The 16,454-nt window shown below is 41.5% G+C and overlaps 1 protein-coding gene across 2 annotated transcripts; it reads right to left on the bottom strand.

The window, feature by feature from the left end:
• Nucleotides 1–4,320: 4,320 nt before the first annotated feature.
• LOC119652389 (probable Dol-P-Man:Man(7)GlcNAc(2)-PP-Dol alpha-1,6-mannosyltransferase) lies at nt 4,321–14,590 on the bottom strand. 2 transcript variants are annotated; one of them, XM_038056489.1, is made up of 8 exons: nt 14,281–14,590; nt 13,847–14,223; nt 6,701–6,833; nt 6,469–6,642; nt 6,256–6,409; nt 5,830–6,201; nt 5,519–5,764; nt 4,321–5,454 (listed from the first exon to the last, which is right to left on the bottom strand). In XM_038056489.1, exons 2-8 carry the CDS (start codon nt 13,970–13,972, stop codon nt 4,329–4,331), a joined length of 2,331 nt encoding a protein of 776 aa, XP_037912417.1. In that variant the 5' UTR covers nt 13,973–14,223; nt 14,281–14,590; the 3' UTR covers nt 4,321–4,328. The 2 variants fall into 2 exon arrangements, with proteins under 2 accessions (XP_037912417.1, XP_037912418.1); XM_038056490.1 differs by lacking the exons at nt 13,847–14,223; nt 14,281–14,590 and having other exon boundaries at nt 6,705–6,836.
• Nucleotides 14,591–16,454: the final 1,864 nt, after the last annotated feature.

Genomic DNA, 16,454 nt, shown 5'->3' with positions numbered 1-16,454 from the left:
CCTTGGGTAAATTGCGGTTCCATTTCCCACGCAGTAAGCTATCGCAAAGGTCTTTATCAGGGCATTTAGCCAATTCAAATACTTCAAACAAACATCCACAGCTGTGCTTCAATATTCAGAGCTCAAAGATAGAACGTTAACCTCGACTCAGCTAAGATCTTCGAAAAGTCTTCGACTCACTCTTTCGCGAATGTCTACCATTTTTCATTTTCATTCGCAAATTTGTAAGTTCCTACTGTGCTATATGAAGAATAGAAAAGCATCTATGCTTTTTGATGGCACCTGCTGGTCCAAACCATCAGCCAAACATCGCCAAGTTACTTCCCATACATTGATTGTATTATCCTATTTTTATCCGCAAATAGCGTAAAAATCTCATAGACTTCTCAATCAATCCTGCACCAATTTCTACTTTATATGATTACTTCCAAAAGTGGAAACTCCTCTTCAATCGTAGCAAATGTGAAGTAATTTTCTCCTAAGAAAAGATAAACTTTGAAAAAAATGAAACGTGATGACATTAATCTAAAACTATTAATTGAAATAACCATGATTCCAAATTAGCAGTCTACTATACAGGGTAGTTTTGAAACACACACGGACAAGATGTATGGCAGGCAATTCGTCACGCAATTCTAAGTAAAAATATTAAGTAATTTGTTTTCCATTTCTTAATATTTTAACTGCTACAGGCATTTCAATATCTAAAAAATCAGCGCCTTTACAAAACTAAAATCATAATAACTCAAAAAAGGAAGATAGCTGGAGTCAAGACTATACACAGGAGGTGAAACTGCCTAGACAATCCTTGAATTTTTACAGGACAAAAAAGATGGGTGGGCAGTCAAGATCGCAGTTGCGTTCTGCGCATCTTCATCCGTATTGGTTTCTTATTAATGCCATGGTGTTAGTGCACGTGGCTGCATTCATTATAGAAATTTTCCAACGTGGCGACCCGAATAATACGGTAATGTCACTTTAAAAATTTCCTGTTGATTGTAACTGGTTGCTTTTTTAAGCTCTTGGAAGGCTCAGGGCAGTCCAATAAGATGTATGAGGCTATTTCATCTTCTTCATTGCCAAGTTTGCACATTGGCTTTTCATTTTCCAGCAGTTACGCGACAATTACATCAGGCTACCGTCATGGCAGGTAATGAATTGTCCCCTTTGAAGTTTAGAAGCAGAGAATGTGATCCGATGTCGAATGTTTCTTCAGTTTAACAGAAGATCGGCATGTGAAAAGAGAAACCCATTCGCGGAGGTCATATAAAAAATTTGTTTTTGCCAGTCATTGACATCGAGGCCACCAACAAATGTTCAAATAACAGTGCGCTATTATATAAACCCAAATCATTGCTTAATTCAATTCAGGATGCTTCGCTCCCAACAAAAAATGATAAACGATACATCCTTCACGAACCACCACCAACTCCAGTTGTAAGTTATGCAACTGTGAAGAGGAGATCATCCAAAACGCAACATCTGCATGTAGGATGTTGAGCAGTAGCGAGTACACTAGTCGTTGTAATTCGGTCTGTAAGATTCTCCATCAAAACCTTGCTTTGAAGTATAACTTGGTGGCAAATTACCATCCTTATTATAAGAATACTTTGCAGAGAAACTTGGTGATCGGGTCAAACTACTGTGTGATCACACTATTGCCACCGGTCACAGTGTTAATAACAATAGAACCGATCTAGTTTCTCAAGGAAGAACGACCGTGCTTCATCATCGATGTAGCAGTACCGTTGAACCGGAATGCTATTGAAAAACAGTAAGAAAACATTCGGAACTATGGCCCCTTGGCGAACGATATGAAGCAGACTTGGAGACTACAAAAGATCGAAGTAGCCCCAGTCGTAATTTCAGCGAGACGGAAATAGTCCCGCAAAATTTACCTAAAGCGCCTAAAATGATTGATTTTCAGAACGGACTTTACATAAATGTTCGAAAAACGGTCATCTTTGCAATCTGTGCTATAGTCCGAAGAGTCCTGTCCAGTAACAGTCTGATCTAGTGGGCTCTACTCCATATTCGCACTGTTTTCCGTTTAATATCTACACGTCTCTGCAGATTAGGACCGTGTTACTTCTTCCTTGGATATTGCTTTAGGCCCATTCTTAGGTTGGTCGTTCCTTGGAGCTTGGTCAGGAAAAGGGATTGTGGGCTTTTCTGACGATATAAAAATAAAAAGAGCTTCGATAGCTGAAATCAGGTTGATAATATATATTGATTCCAATATCTCCTAAGCGCATCCACTACGCCTATGCACCGTCGTTGCCGGTTCACTGAAATGTGCTTAAACTCTCTCCGGGTCTTCCCAAGAAGCCTACACGTGTTTCTAGAGCACCCCATTCGTCAAGCATGTAAGGTAGTGGGTTCCATTGCATAGCATAATTGGGCAATCGAGTTGTCGCTCTTCCTTCATGTATGACCTATCCACTGTCATTTCCGCTTTCTGATCAGCATGTTCACAGGTATCTGACCCGTACGCCGAACGGAGGGCGAAATACTTGGAGCTTTCGAATAATAATGATTATCAGTTTCTGTGCGCTACTCCACATAACAGAGATGTGTCAGAGCACTTCATTTCAAGACTGTAACGGTGCACTAGAAGTATTAGGTTGTTGCATATGAAATGGCGATTTTGCTGTATCAAACCATCACCAGTTATTTCAGTTTTGACCAACTAACAGTGAATAGGAAGGAAAAAAGGATGGAAAAGAGCCAAGAACTTATACTTTTTCTGTATGAGTTCAAATTCGATCATAAAGCAGCAGAGGCGACCAAGAACATTAACAGCGCATTTGGAGCTGATACGGTAAGCTAACGAACCACATGGCGGTGGTTCGAAAAATTCCGGTCAGGCGACGTAAGCCTTCAAATTGAAATTGAGTATTCAACGGCCGAGATTGAGATGGTGTGATACTCCTTCACCCCAATGCACGACCCCATGTATCCAGAACAACGGTTCAAAAGTTGAACGAATTGCAGTAGGAGACTGCCTCATCCACCATATTCACCGGACCTTTCGCCAACTGACAACCACTTTTTTAAGCATTTGGATCATTTTTTGGCGGAAAAACAATTTAGGAACGAAGAGGCTGTCAAAATTGCCTTCAACGAATTTATCAACACCCGACAGTTGGACTTCTACGAAACTGGCATAAATGCTCTTGAATCTCGCTGGAAGAAGTATTTTGAATCGACTGGCACTTATTTTGATTAAATAAATAAATTTTTGGAAGCTTTACACTCGTTTCAAATTTTAATACAAAAATAGTCATTTCATTTGCAACAACCTAATAAAATATAGGCCATAGAAACCGTCTAGAAAGATATTCGTTGAAATAAGGTATACAATCTTTGCAGCTCATTGTCAATAAAAGTTTTCGAAATTATATAAAAAACCAGAATCAAGTTAATAAATGAACTGCAAGTTTTAGTTTTCAAAAAGTGCTATTATTCCAATAGACGTTCAGCTATTATAAGTTCTCAAAGAAGAGGTACGCGGAAAACTCTTATATAACAGATATGTGCAGAATGAATCTATCCTATGGAACAAATTGAAAACTTTCATCATGTCAAGGATTAAGGGGACGTGAAAAAATGGAATGATTGCCTCATGCAACACGGCGTCAGACTGAATTTAAATAAAACAGAGTTTTTATCGACCGATCCCACTGAAACAGGCACTCACTGTCTGTTAAATATCTCGGATTAGGGCTAAGCCAATAGTGAACTCTGTTACAAAATTGCTTCACGCAACAGTGCAACAGGCGTTCTTTGTGATTGACGCATCAACGAACGTCTCAAATCCAAAATTTACCGCAGTGTCGTCCCGTCGCATCTGATTTTGAGAGTGGGCCAACTATAATAATCGAAGAACAGCGCCTCGAAGTAATGGAGACGAAGATGTTACTTCTCCCCAGTGGCGTAACATGCCATGATTACTCACTTGCCAAATTGGTCTAAACATCGAAGTTGATGGAAAACGATAAAACGCCAGCTGAAATAACGTTGGCTTGATGGTAATTTGAAAGCCTCTCAACTCTATCCATATCAAGCACCTGATTCGGCTTCTGAAGGCTGCCGAAGAACACAGATTAAACAAATTTGGAGGAAATCATTTGCAGAGAAATGGGAGTGTGAAATTTTAAAAAGTGATTAGAATCATAATTTACGGCAAATCTAAGAAATATTGTATTTTTATGAAAACTTTCCTTCAAATTTCTAAATGCGCCGAAAGTTTCAATAGCAACTACCTGGAAGACGAAACTCTCTCCTACTTATATTAGGTTTTAGAGAAAGACTGTTTTCTTCCTTTTTCATATTTTATTTATATACTCACCCTCATCAATATCATCAATAACTTTTTTCAAACATTCTTTGGTTGTCATATTATCTAAATTACAAACAGTTGTTAGATCCATTTTCGATATCCGCTCAACCATCTCCTTGATTTTTTCTTGTTTAATTATCTGTTTCACCGTAGCTTTGGTACTAACTTTATCGCTTTCCACTTCAACTGATTTCGGGCTGGAACCCTCAATAACAGAACCTTTCGACAAATAGTGCTGCTCAATCAAATGGCGCAATTTGGACTTGGTCTTCCCCATTGACTTCTTAGACAACTTTCCCAAGGCTAAGTTTCTTAATTCTGTGAATTTAATCTCTCTCTGTAGTTTTGAAGGAGATCGGAGTTTTTCTTCTGATTGAGTTTCATTTTCATCGAACTCTTCTATTTCGTCATCCTCATTCTCTTCTTGCGATTCGAGAGGCACAGGAGTCGTAGGCGTTGGTGGTCTTGACGGCGGTGGTGGTTCTGGGTTATATGGTGGCGTTTCTTCGATGCTTTTACCGAAGTGCAATTTCAGTTTTTCTTCGAACCCGTCGTCGATATCGTCGTCTTTATCTACGTCAAATTGCAATTGAACATATTTGTATCTGTCATCATAATCGAAATCCTCTTCGGTTTCAACGAACGCTTCATTGCTACTCAAGTTCTCAGAGTTGTCTTCCTCAATAATGTCTGATTTTTCTTCTTCCTTGGTTATGATCGGATCTTCTGGTTTTTGTAAAATCACTTTCTCGGCAGTTCTTCGTTTCTTCGCGCCACCTTCTGGAGACTTGCTCTCAGTGTTGCTGGGTGCTTTTTCTTTTTTAACTTCTGGTGGTTGTCCTTTTTTAGGTGGCTTAGGAGCCACTTTCGATTTCAAAACACCAGGTTTTCTCTTCATGATGCCGATACATGGTTTTGTTTTGATTTTAACTGGAAAGCCAGTATCGTATTGCAATCCAATATTACTGAAACATTCAATGAATTCCAATGCCTCGAAATTTTGTGTCAATATTGGCCAGTCAGTGTTTGTTTTGCTTTTCGCTTCCACCAGCAAGTGAGTGAATTGTTTTGTTTCCTCGTCCGCATAATTCAAATTTTCTTTTTTGCTATACCTTAAATAAGTCAAAATAATCTCAATGAATACCGCATTGAATCTAGAATAAAGAAAATACGCACTTCCAATCTGGTCTAATTTCCGTGAATCTGGAAACACCGGTTTGAGCCGCTAAATTACAAATGTGCACTGAAACATTTGTTTCCGCAGCAGCAAGACGATGTAATCTAGATATCGCAACTCCACCCGGGTAATTTGTACTGGATACCATTAGCAGGAATAGCGACAGGAAAATATTCAAGACAATGTGTCCTCCGGCGATAATAACTAGTAGGCCGTGGAATAAAGATTTCGTCCGATTTATCCACCTACAAAGAGAGGGTTGACTTGATAAGATATCCTTGCGTTTTGAAATCTGAAGCATCGTACTTACATCCGATGGCACGCGCACGCTACTGATAAATTCAGTAACGGAAACACATAGACAATGAACCGCAGTTCTTTGTGAGGTAAAAAAGAGTATAAAAGTACAAAAGTTAGAGCAGCTACTCCAAGTGCCCGTGAGCGAGGTTCCAAATAGAGTCCAATCGGTATAAAGATGAGTGAAAAGCCCATGGCTCTTGGAATGGCAGAATAAAAGTACCAGAGGAACGGCGATGTCCCCCAATCGGAACTTTTATTCAGAACCGTGTTGTACCAAAGTACTTCCCCTTCTGGCCACAATGGTCGTTGCCATAAAAACGAATCTAATAGTACAGTGAGCGATAGAAGAACAATGCCGGCTGGAATGGCTATTTTCAGGACTCTGAAATATGAGAAAGTATTCAAAAGGCACTCTTACAACGAATTAAATGCGTACGTTTCTAGAGAATATCTCTTCATGAATAAATCATACATAAGCAGAAGCCCAAGCAAGATTGCCACTTCTATTCGAAATATAATTATTGCTGCGCCTGCAAACCAAATAAATGGTTTCACTCGTTGCCTCATCCAAAATGAAACTGCCCACAGCACTAAAAATCATATAATTATCAATTAAACCAACATGTTATATACGTAATCAAAAACATACCCAGTGGTAAGGCGAAGACATTTGGGAGAGGCCGGCTCATGTAGAACATGAAGTGAAATTGAGACACCGTCACCACTGTGTACCACAGTGAAACCATTATCCCAAAACGCTTTTCAATCACGTCTTTGAGATGTTCCCATGAGAATGACAAAATCGCGGCCAGTGCCAAGCGAACTATAAAATTTAACATTCGGGTCAATACAATGAACTTGTTTAAATCCAATTCATTTACCTACATATTGAGCCCAAAATTTATGTATTTCGAACTGTTCGAACGACACAATAAATGGGGCCGAAAGTGTTGTTATAACGAGTGGGCCGAGAAATGATCTTGGTACGACACCAGGAAATTCATGATGATCATACTGAAAGAAATAGAAAATAGTTTAGTGATATAAAACAGTAAGATCAAAGTAAATATTGTAAAAGCACATAATGAAGTTTTTATGTACTCATAATTCTACAAAATTTTATTTATTTATTTTTCAAAGGTATCATTGAAAATATTAGAAGTATTATAAATTGAAAATGACAGCATCAAGCATTCTCATTTGACGCGAGGACTGAATAGGTAAATCAAAACGGAGCTAAAGCGCCGTTATCCTCTTGGAGCAACTTTATCACTATTTTAGTCGATTTCTATTCTGAAATCATCTTACCTAGAAGTATATTGACTAGTGCCTTTCATTTCGATCACCCGAATGATTCTTGTGCTATTTACTGCACCTAAATGATCTTGTATTATGAAGAGCCTAGCAATAAGTTATGAAATTTTAAAGAACAACAATTCTTTTCTACTTTAAAAGATTTCTAGTCGATATATTAGGGCGAGTTTCTTAATTTTGTCAAATATTTCTTGCTGAGTTTATCAGTATCTCGGTCATTTGTTCTTGTCTTGATGGATCGTTCCAAGGAGATCATTTTTTTGGGTAGGGTAGATTAATGCGTTTAGGCACAGTGTTGGGCTCCCGCAACGATACGCCGTCGGACTACCAACTAAACCCCTCTCCAACGTCAGAGAGCTAGCCTGGAACCGTTTGTCACATTAGTACTTCGGGCTAGCCCCCGAGTTCTCCCGCTTCGGGGAGCCTTCAAATCAGGGAATTCCTTTCACATTTCGTTCAACGAGCCCCTTGCTATCCAGCCCATCCACATGTCGAGCTCTATCTTCTTTACAATGAAAGGAATCTGAACGAAAGGCGCAATACGTCTCTACCTGTCAGCGCTCCTCAACATTTCCCCGACAATGTTGTCTAGAGGAAGAGCTCTTGTGTTTTAATAAAATTCTCAACGAATCCCATCCCATCTTCCACAAGAAAAAAACATGTGATGGACATCGTCCACGACCCTATTGCAAAATACACAAACAGGAGATCGTGCCTTATCAACCTTGTACAAATGAGACTGAACACCTCCACGCCCACTTAGGAGCTGGATAAGGAAGTAGTCTCTCTACTTCCGATTCAACTGCGCCCCCAAGACGCCAATGAGCCGCACAATAATCTGCCTCTTGGCTATTCTCCATGGCGCTTGTATATGGCTTTACGTTCTTTAGCAAGAAGGGCACCGGGAATTACCCCGCGATCACCCTTATGGCCACCCGCATAACTCCTCGTCTTACGATAAACCTCCTTGCCAAGAGTGTCAGCCCATACCTGTACGGCGTAGAACAGAACACACTGTGTTGTACTCATCAAAAGACATCGCCTGCTAGACGTAGGACGTCCAATGCTTGTCATTAGCCGCCTTAAGTTGGAGACACCAGGCGCAGTCTTGTCCGCTGCTGCTTTGATTTGACAGTGTTAATTGCAGCGCCACCACCCCCAGGAATGCCCTCCAGCGCGGCCCGCCTTCTCCAACGACAATTCACCCGGTGTTCACCTTCGTGATGTTTCACGCACAAAAACACCGCTGGGGCGGCGCACACAGAGAGGCTGCACCAACCACTTTGAAGGCGATATATTGATTGTCGCTTTCCGAGAAGTCTTCAAGAACTCGCTACTTGCATGCCAGCGACACCAGTGATTCCGACGCCAAGGCTACGTCGGGAATGTTCCACTTGCAGCCTCGGATGCGGAACGTTGGAATAGATCCGGTGTTTAAAACCACGAGTCCTGTTCTCGCCGTCATTTCAAGAATTCATTTCCTCTGAAGTCGGGGTAGGGCATGCCGCCGATTAAGATCCGCTCCTCCGTTCCCAAGATAGCGTCCTCCAGAGCATCAACTTGCGTTGAAAATCCGGCATTGTCTCATTCGGTGTTAGACACTGAAAAACGTTACCCCTCAATACTGAATTCAGACAAAGCACCCACCTCCCCCATCGCCTTGGGCAAGAATCCTAAGGTGAATGCCGTCTTGGACCTAGATGGCAGCGGTATCTGATATGTCGGGAAGCCATGAAGCTGGTTCCTTGTTTCGATTCTGTTCACTGATGAGCACTAGATCAACTTTGTTATTAGGTCCAAGGCCGGCTGCAGACGTGTGCCCATAATCTAAATAGCAACATTTAGTGAGGGCGAACCGAATTCGTATCCTATATATTCTCCAACCAATTCTGATTTCTCGCTGTTAAGAAGTTTGCTAGCAACGTCCACTACAGCGAGTTTTTGACCTCTCGAATTCGCAGAGGAGATACCAATTCGGATACTGCTTACTCGCTTAATGGAAATTATTTCACGTTTGGGGGTTTTTTTTTTTTAAAAAACACCGCGAAGTCCCCTGTCCCCTTTCATTTATGAGATGTTTGTGGGACACCACGCAAAGCGATTGGAGGAGAACATTTTACTTATCAAGGGGATGAGTACAATATGTAGAAGATGTCTCGGCTATTATCAACAAATGAGAACTAAAAGATAACCAGAAGAAATTAAACTAGGTGCACAAGAGGATGACACTAAGCGTCTCTCTATAATCAACCTAGATTTGTTAGAACTTGATGTTTACAGAAAACCAGAGAGCTTAATTACTTTTTAGAAACAGTCGAGTTGGATGGATTTAAACCCTTTGTGATTGAATTCTTGTTAAGCTAAAAAAAAAAACGAATGGAAAAAAGTGTCTATGGTGTATGACCAACACGGGAAACTGAAACGAAAAGAAGAGGTAGCCGCTACACTAAAAAGTTTTAGCAGGAAGGGAATGGTTTCTAGTCAAACAAGAACAAGAAAGATTCATGGAAAAAAGTGGAGTCTATTAGATATCTTTTCCTGTTTGAATACATCCTACAAAGGATAAAAGCAAAGGACCATATTTACGATATTGGAAGAATGGGGGGGGGGGGGGGGGGGACAGAGGTAGCCGCTAAGAGAGGAAAGGGAGAAAACCTAATAAAAAATAGCAGTAGCAAAGTACATCCAGGATAAATGCCATCATATCTTCACAAACGACTTGGCGATGGTGAAAGAAGTCAGGAACACCAAGATGCAAATGTCTATGAAAGCCCGGAAACCTTAAAACCGCCAATGATAAAAGGTTGAACAAAGATCTTGATAATGAATTGTGGAGACTGTTCAAGTGATCGTTATCTTAAATTTCCTTTCTCCCTTCTTTATTATTTTTTGGATTTTTTTTACCTCCATTGTTCCTTTATTTGTAATTTAAATAGTTCGCTTTTAAAGGTTTTGGGGCTATAGATGCAAAGGAAGAACTAAAAATTTTTTTTAAAAGATGTAGTCATGTAGGGTATTATCTGAAAGGTCTCGATTAGTACTTTCCGAAACCGATGTCAGTTTTGTGTAGGTTTCAAAAAAAGCAAGTAAAGAGGCAAAATGTGCACACTTAAAATGAGACAGACATCACCATCATATAAAATGAACTTATATAAACGGCGGAGTCGTGGGAACGTTTTAGTTTTCTTTTAGACTTTTTTTTAATTATTTCCATGTCAGTGTCAATTAATCCAGGTAGACATGTGTATGGATATGTATATGCTAATGAAGCTTGCCGGTAGTAACCAATATAATAGACATGTGTGCTCTGATTACCAGCGGTTTTTAATTTATGCCCCTAACATATATGTATGTGACTGTTTTTGTGCATGCAGTAAAGTGGAAATGGCTGAAGATGCGCTACATCAATTTAGATACGCACATATATATTCATGCATCCTCATACGGTAATAGACAATGTTTGTTTATTTAGGGTGAATCTTGGGGTTTGGCAAATTATGACGGAATATTTTGTATTCTTAACTATCTGCGAATGGGAAATCGTGCACAGCACATAAGTTAAACACAAAAACTTTATACCCCAAGCGCCCGGCTTCCGGTATCCCGAATTGTTTGTATCTGTTGTCTTCTTCACATTTGTTAATAATATTGAGCTCCTAGTATGAAGCGTATATACAATACAGTGCTTTCCAGATCAAGCCGTTTGTGTAAATGACTTTTTAAAAAATTGAATTTTTAATTATGTTTTCACGGAACTGTCATGTACTCATCATTCCTCACATAGAGAAACACAAAAATTTTTATACCTGAAGCGTCTAGCTCCTGGTTTTCCACCGTTGTAATTTTAACATTGTTTAGATGCTGGCGGCTATAAAAATAACGCCTTATATGGCATTATGAGTAATGAGTAGCTTGATAGATTGGCTTGTCGTCGTCGCTTCGAGCTAACACCGAGACCAGCAATTGATTTTCAGGAACAGCGGAAAATTCTGATATTTACAAAAGTCAACTTTCCATAAGGACAAGTGACATGGCTTAGATACACTAAACTTCTCCTGTCACAACCAGACTAACATATATAAACGGAATTACTGTGGACATTCTAGCTGTACATATTTAAAGTTTACAAGATGATGCCTGTCTATCCTGCAACGAAGGCATAGAATACTTCCTCTATGTGAGTGCGCCGACTACGGTCACATGAAACGTTCGACTTTTGTTGTTGTTGTACTCCAGTTGCAACTCCAACGGGTCACTACGGTCTTAATGTTTAAAGGCTAAGAATCTACTTCATCCTATGGCTATTGGCACTTGAATAATGCCTATAATGAAGAGTTGGGCCGATGCAGCTGCCTGTCTTCCTCAGACTAAAGAAGAAGGCATCATCCATCATCATGTAGGGAGCCAAAAATTCTTCGGAGAGTTCTTCTCTCGAACGCGGCCAAGAGATCGCAATTCTTCTTGCTAAGAACCCAAGTTTCCGAGGAATACATAAGGACTGGCAAGATCATTGTGTTGTACAGTAAGAGCTTTGACCCTATGGTGAGACGTTTCGAGCGGAAGTTTTTGTAAGCTGAAATAGGCTCTGTTGGCTGACAACAACCGTGCGCGGATTTCATCATCGTAGCTGTTATCGGTTGTGATTTTCGACCCTAGATAGGAGAAATTATCAACGGTCTCAAAGTTGTATTCTCCTATCTTTATTCTTCCCGTTTGACCTGTGCGGTGCGATGTTGTTGGTTGATTGGTTTTTGGTGCTGACGTTGCCACCATATATTTTGTCTTGCCTTCATTGATGTGCAGCCCAAGATCTTGCGCCGCCTGCTCGATCTGTATAAAGGCAGTTTGTACGTCTCGGGTGATTCTTCCCATGATATCGATATCGTCAACATAAGCCAGTAGTTGGGTGGATAATTGCTGCACTGTGTGATATCTCCCTTTTTATGTATGAGACAGATAATGCCTCGTTGCCAATCGTCAGGCATTGATTCGCTGTCCCATACCTTGAGCACAAGTTGATGAACCACTTGGTGTAATTGGTCGCCTACATATTAAACCAATTCGGCTGCAATTCCATCGGTTCCTGGCGACTTATGATTTTTAAGCCGATGAATTGCACGGACTGTTTCTCCTAAACTGGGTGGTGGCAGTATTTGTCCGCCATCTTCAGTTGGCAGGACCTCCAACTCGCCGATGTTCTGGTTGTTCAGTAGCTCATCAAAGTACTCAAACCATCGCTCTAATATGCCCATTCTGTCGGAAATCAGATTTTCCAAATTTGCCAACGAGATAGTGATCCGAATCTATATTGCCCCCTATATATTCTGCCATTCATCAAGGCTGAGAGGTGGCGGGGTTCGATCAACACATCGTCAATTTGATCGAAAGTAGTTCCGTCTGGAGAGATCCACGTATGTTTGTGGACCGCTTTCCGCGCAAACCAGGTACTTCCAACAACCATTTCGTGTGACCCTGCTAATAGAGTCCGCAGTCCGTTATCATTTGTATTTTGGTGTAAGCTATGGGAGCCAGCGTATCGCCTGAATACGGGCTCCTTCCCTACTTGGCTGTTAAAATCCCCAAGTATGATTTTGATATATCTGGGACAGGCTTCGAGGGTTCGTTCTACTGCTTCGTAGAAGGTATCCTTCTCCGACTCTATGCCTTTGGTGAGCGTGAAATCGGTGCAGGCAGAAAGCAGTCAGTGCGTTTTAGGTGTCAGTACAATGAGCCTTTCCACCTTTCATTAAGCAAACCTAACCCCTCGTAGAAATGATCATATTTGGGAAACAAAGTGGAACAACGAAATTTGTTGGATGCATTACAGTATGGGCGCATATATTATATACGAGATATCGGCAAAAAGACTTGATTTGATTTAAGTGAAACAATACTCAGCGATATGAATTTCCAGTTATTGTGCTGGCATAGAGCATTGAATTCACGGAAAATAAGGTTCACTATTGTATATATATATATCTTGCGATTGATTTGTACAGAATGCTTCCCTCGAAGCGATGTAGTTCCGATTTTCTGCTAAATTTAAAATTTGTATCAATTGCTCACAAGTAGCCTGGCAAATGGGTTACATGGTTCGATAGCCAACGGGCCCAATTATATCAATAAATCAATAATCGCAATTCAGACTGATTCATTAGTGATGCGAAACATATGATGATTTGAGGAACATTCGAACTCATACATTCAATTGCAGGTTACACGCAAGAAATGCATGAATGAGACCAATACGTGGGTGGCCCTGAATTCTCCATATTATTAGCATCGCGTAAGTAACTTTCATGTAAACAGACTAGAAAAGTTGATATGAACTCCGGAGTCCGCCCAACGTACTCAATGAGCTTCCGCGCCACCAATCAAAGGCTCATAAATCATAAAATGACCTGAAAAATGTTTTATACTCATATACACAGATTATATGATATTTTTAGTCATCTTTCCATATCGTTCACGAGATTGAAAAATCATCGCGTCTGATGATAGCGCAAGTTGTACAAGTAAAACGTAAAGGTGTCTTGCCGAGAGACTAAAAATAGCCGGGCAGCCAAGTCTACGGAGTCGAGTTGGATCGCCTCGCGGGCTGGCTCCCGAGATGGTTTATCTGAATTTTTCCGCGCGACGATTAACGGACGAATAAACTCAACATTTAGGAGATGGACATGCAGATTTATGGTAGTTGAGTATGAACTACTGACCTGCGAGAAATTCGATCGATGATAGAGAAGATCATGGGTCGCCTGCAGATTGAAGCTTTCCTCGACTTTGGTGAAGGGGGTGTAGAAGAGATGGGCCACGGCAACGAAGAAGACGAGAAGTCCCATCTTGAAGCCTCCTGGACTACGTTCCTATGGTTCCGATCAGTCCAATAGGACCACACTCCGCCACTCCGAATAATTCCTCAGGATCTCGAATATTTCGTCCCGATCGCGCTTACCCCAATGGGGCACACACTGCTTCGCCTTCGGCAATACACTAAATGCACACTTCTGTCGGTCGCCTCGAGAAGCCTGGACCTGTTGCTATTACATAATTCCACCCGGCAGATCTGTGATGTCGCCGTCGCGTTAATTAGCTGAAAGAAAACCATTTTGAGCAGCTGGATGACAGAAAATACGAGGTAAATGCTCACGAGATTGCCGCCGACTGTGGTTTCTGCTACGTGAACGCATAGGATCAGTCGCGAGAACGAACTAGTCACCGGGGCTGATGCCGACGTTGGAAGCGTTCAACCGCTATCCAAAGTTTAAGCGACTGGGAGAATGTGTGAAAACTGTGCTTATGGAATTTCAGGAGTGAATTTGGTTGCTCCGAATCTCGTGTTCTCTAATGTTTTCGTCGCGCAATGTTTGAGTTTTGCGAGGAGAGAAAATGTTTGTTGTTACACGCACTCAGTACAAAAATAGCCAGCGGCTTACCAGTCAGCTGTGCTGTGAGGACGCAATAAGTTGGCAAGTGGAACGTCAAAGTCAACAAAATACAGCGGCTAAAGCGGGTTCAGCAAGAATGAATGGAGTGACATTTTCAGGCTTAATTGGAATAGAAAAGTTCCAGTGGCTAACAGGTGGCAGCACAATATGATGACGACATGTGAAGAATTCGGAAATCGTTGAATCTTTTGCCTTACGTTTATTCGAAAAATTTATTGTGCCTAGAAATAGTTTTGGATATTTTTCCGAATTATGAGAGTCATTGTGTGTGTATGGTGGGGGAGAAGCTACAGCTTCTGAGCACTCAGGCCGTGTTGGCCCATTGTATTCGCCACCCCCCGTTTAACGGAATATTCCGGAATCGTTAACGTATCGCAGGATTTCCGTTAGTAGATGTGATGCTACCCGTCGCAATTTGAGAACATTTGCACCAAAGATCTGATGCCTGCCTAGGCGGGGCATTCACATAGGAAATGCTCCGTGGATTCCGCTTCCTCATTACAGTGGGGACACGTATCATCTTGAGTAATTCCTATTCTGAACATATGCCTAGCTGGTGAATTATGGCCTGTCAGAATGTCCACAATACACCTGCAAGCCCTCCTGCTTTTCGACGTTCGGTTCTGGCAAGAAAAGTTTGGTGTGTAGAGCAGCATTTAGGCTGTGCCACCTGTCATTATGGGAAGCTTGTTCCCAGTTTTTGAAAACAGACTTAGTAACGCTACTGATACTCCAATTGCTGGCTCCGGTCCCGCCATAGGGGAGATTGACATCTCTTTCGCTAAAGCGTCTGAGATTTAATTTCCGTCTACGCCACAGTGACCAGGTGCCCAGAGTAGTTCCACCGTATTGAATCTAGACATAGAGTTCAAACGGTCTCTGCATTCCTGAACGATTTTCGAGGTGATCAAAAGACTGCTCAATGCCCTCAATACAGCTTGGCTGTCACTGCAGATTGCGATGCGCCTGCCCTTCAACCGCTCGTCAATCACTCAGTTTGCCGCCCTTAGGATCGCTTGAACTTCGGCTTGAAAAACCGTTGCATATTGTCCCAATGGAAAAGCCCACTTCTCGTTTTTATTCGAGAGGTAGACTCCGGCTCCAGAACCCTCTTCTGTTTTTGAGCCATCGGTGTAGAAGACTTCGGTATATCCCGCCACGCATTCCTCTGGGTCTTCCCCGACCTCTCTATGCTTCAGGGTAACTTCATATCTTCTACCAAACAGATTCAATCCTCCCAGTACCTCTTCCAGTGCTCTGTGCCCCCCACATCCGTTATTTCCCCATAGATCTAATCGAATTAGTCTATGAGCTGCTCTCATTGCAGTGCTTTGAATAAATATATTCAGGGGCTGCAAATTGAGTAGTGCATTCAGAGCTGCGCCGGATGCCATGCTCATGGCACCAGTGATACCCAGATACACAGTTCTTTGCAGTGCGACTAGTTTACGGTCAAAAGCTTTTTGTCTCACCTTAACCCACCACACTACGGATGCATATACGAACATCGGCCTAATAATGGCAACGTATATCCACATTACTTACCACATGAGGCCTAAGACCCCATGTCGAGGCAAAGGTCCATCTGCACAGCCCATAAACAGTGAGAGCTCGTCTCATCTTTACCTCTACATGTTTGTTCCAAAGAAGTTTTTTATCTAGAGTGACTCCGAGATATTTCACTTCTTCGGAGGGTTGAAGGGTAGTACCCCTCATCTCAGGGAGGCAAAGTCCATCCAGTTTTCTTTTCTTTGTGAATAAAACCATTGTCGTTTTATTTGGATTAACTGACAGACCATGTCTGAAGCTGTCTATCAAATCAACGGCACGTTGTATATACGTACACACCGTTCCAAGATCCCGATCAACAGCAAGC

Source organism: Hermetia illucens, chromosome 3, assembly GCF_905115235.1.
Source record: "Hermetia illucens chromosome 3, iHerIll2.2.curated.20191125, whole genome shotgun sequence".
NCBI lineage: Eukaryota > Metazoa > Arthropoda > Insecta > Diptera > Stratiomyidae > Hermetia > Hermetia illucens.
The sequence above is the reverse complement of the archived record's forward strand: the minus strand, read 5'-3'. Positions and strand labels throughout refer to the sequence as shown.

Bases quoted from the DNA above. Each gene is read 5' to 3' on its own strand.
- LOC119652389 (XM_038056489.1), bottom strand. From the start codon at position 13,972: ATGGGACTTCTCGTCTTCTTCGTTGCCGTGGCCCATCTCTTCTACACC. The intron at 6,202-6,255 runs GTACGCATTTAA...CTCATATTTCAG, and splicing joins AAGAGATATTCTCTAGAAAC to AGTCCTGAAAATAGCCATTC. The intron at 5,455-5,518 runs GTGCGTATTTTC...GACTTATTTAAG, and splicing joins GAAATTAGACCAGATTGGAA to GTATAGCAAAAAAGAAAATT.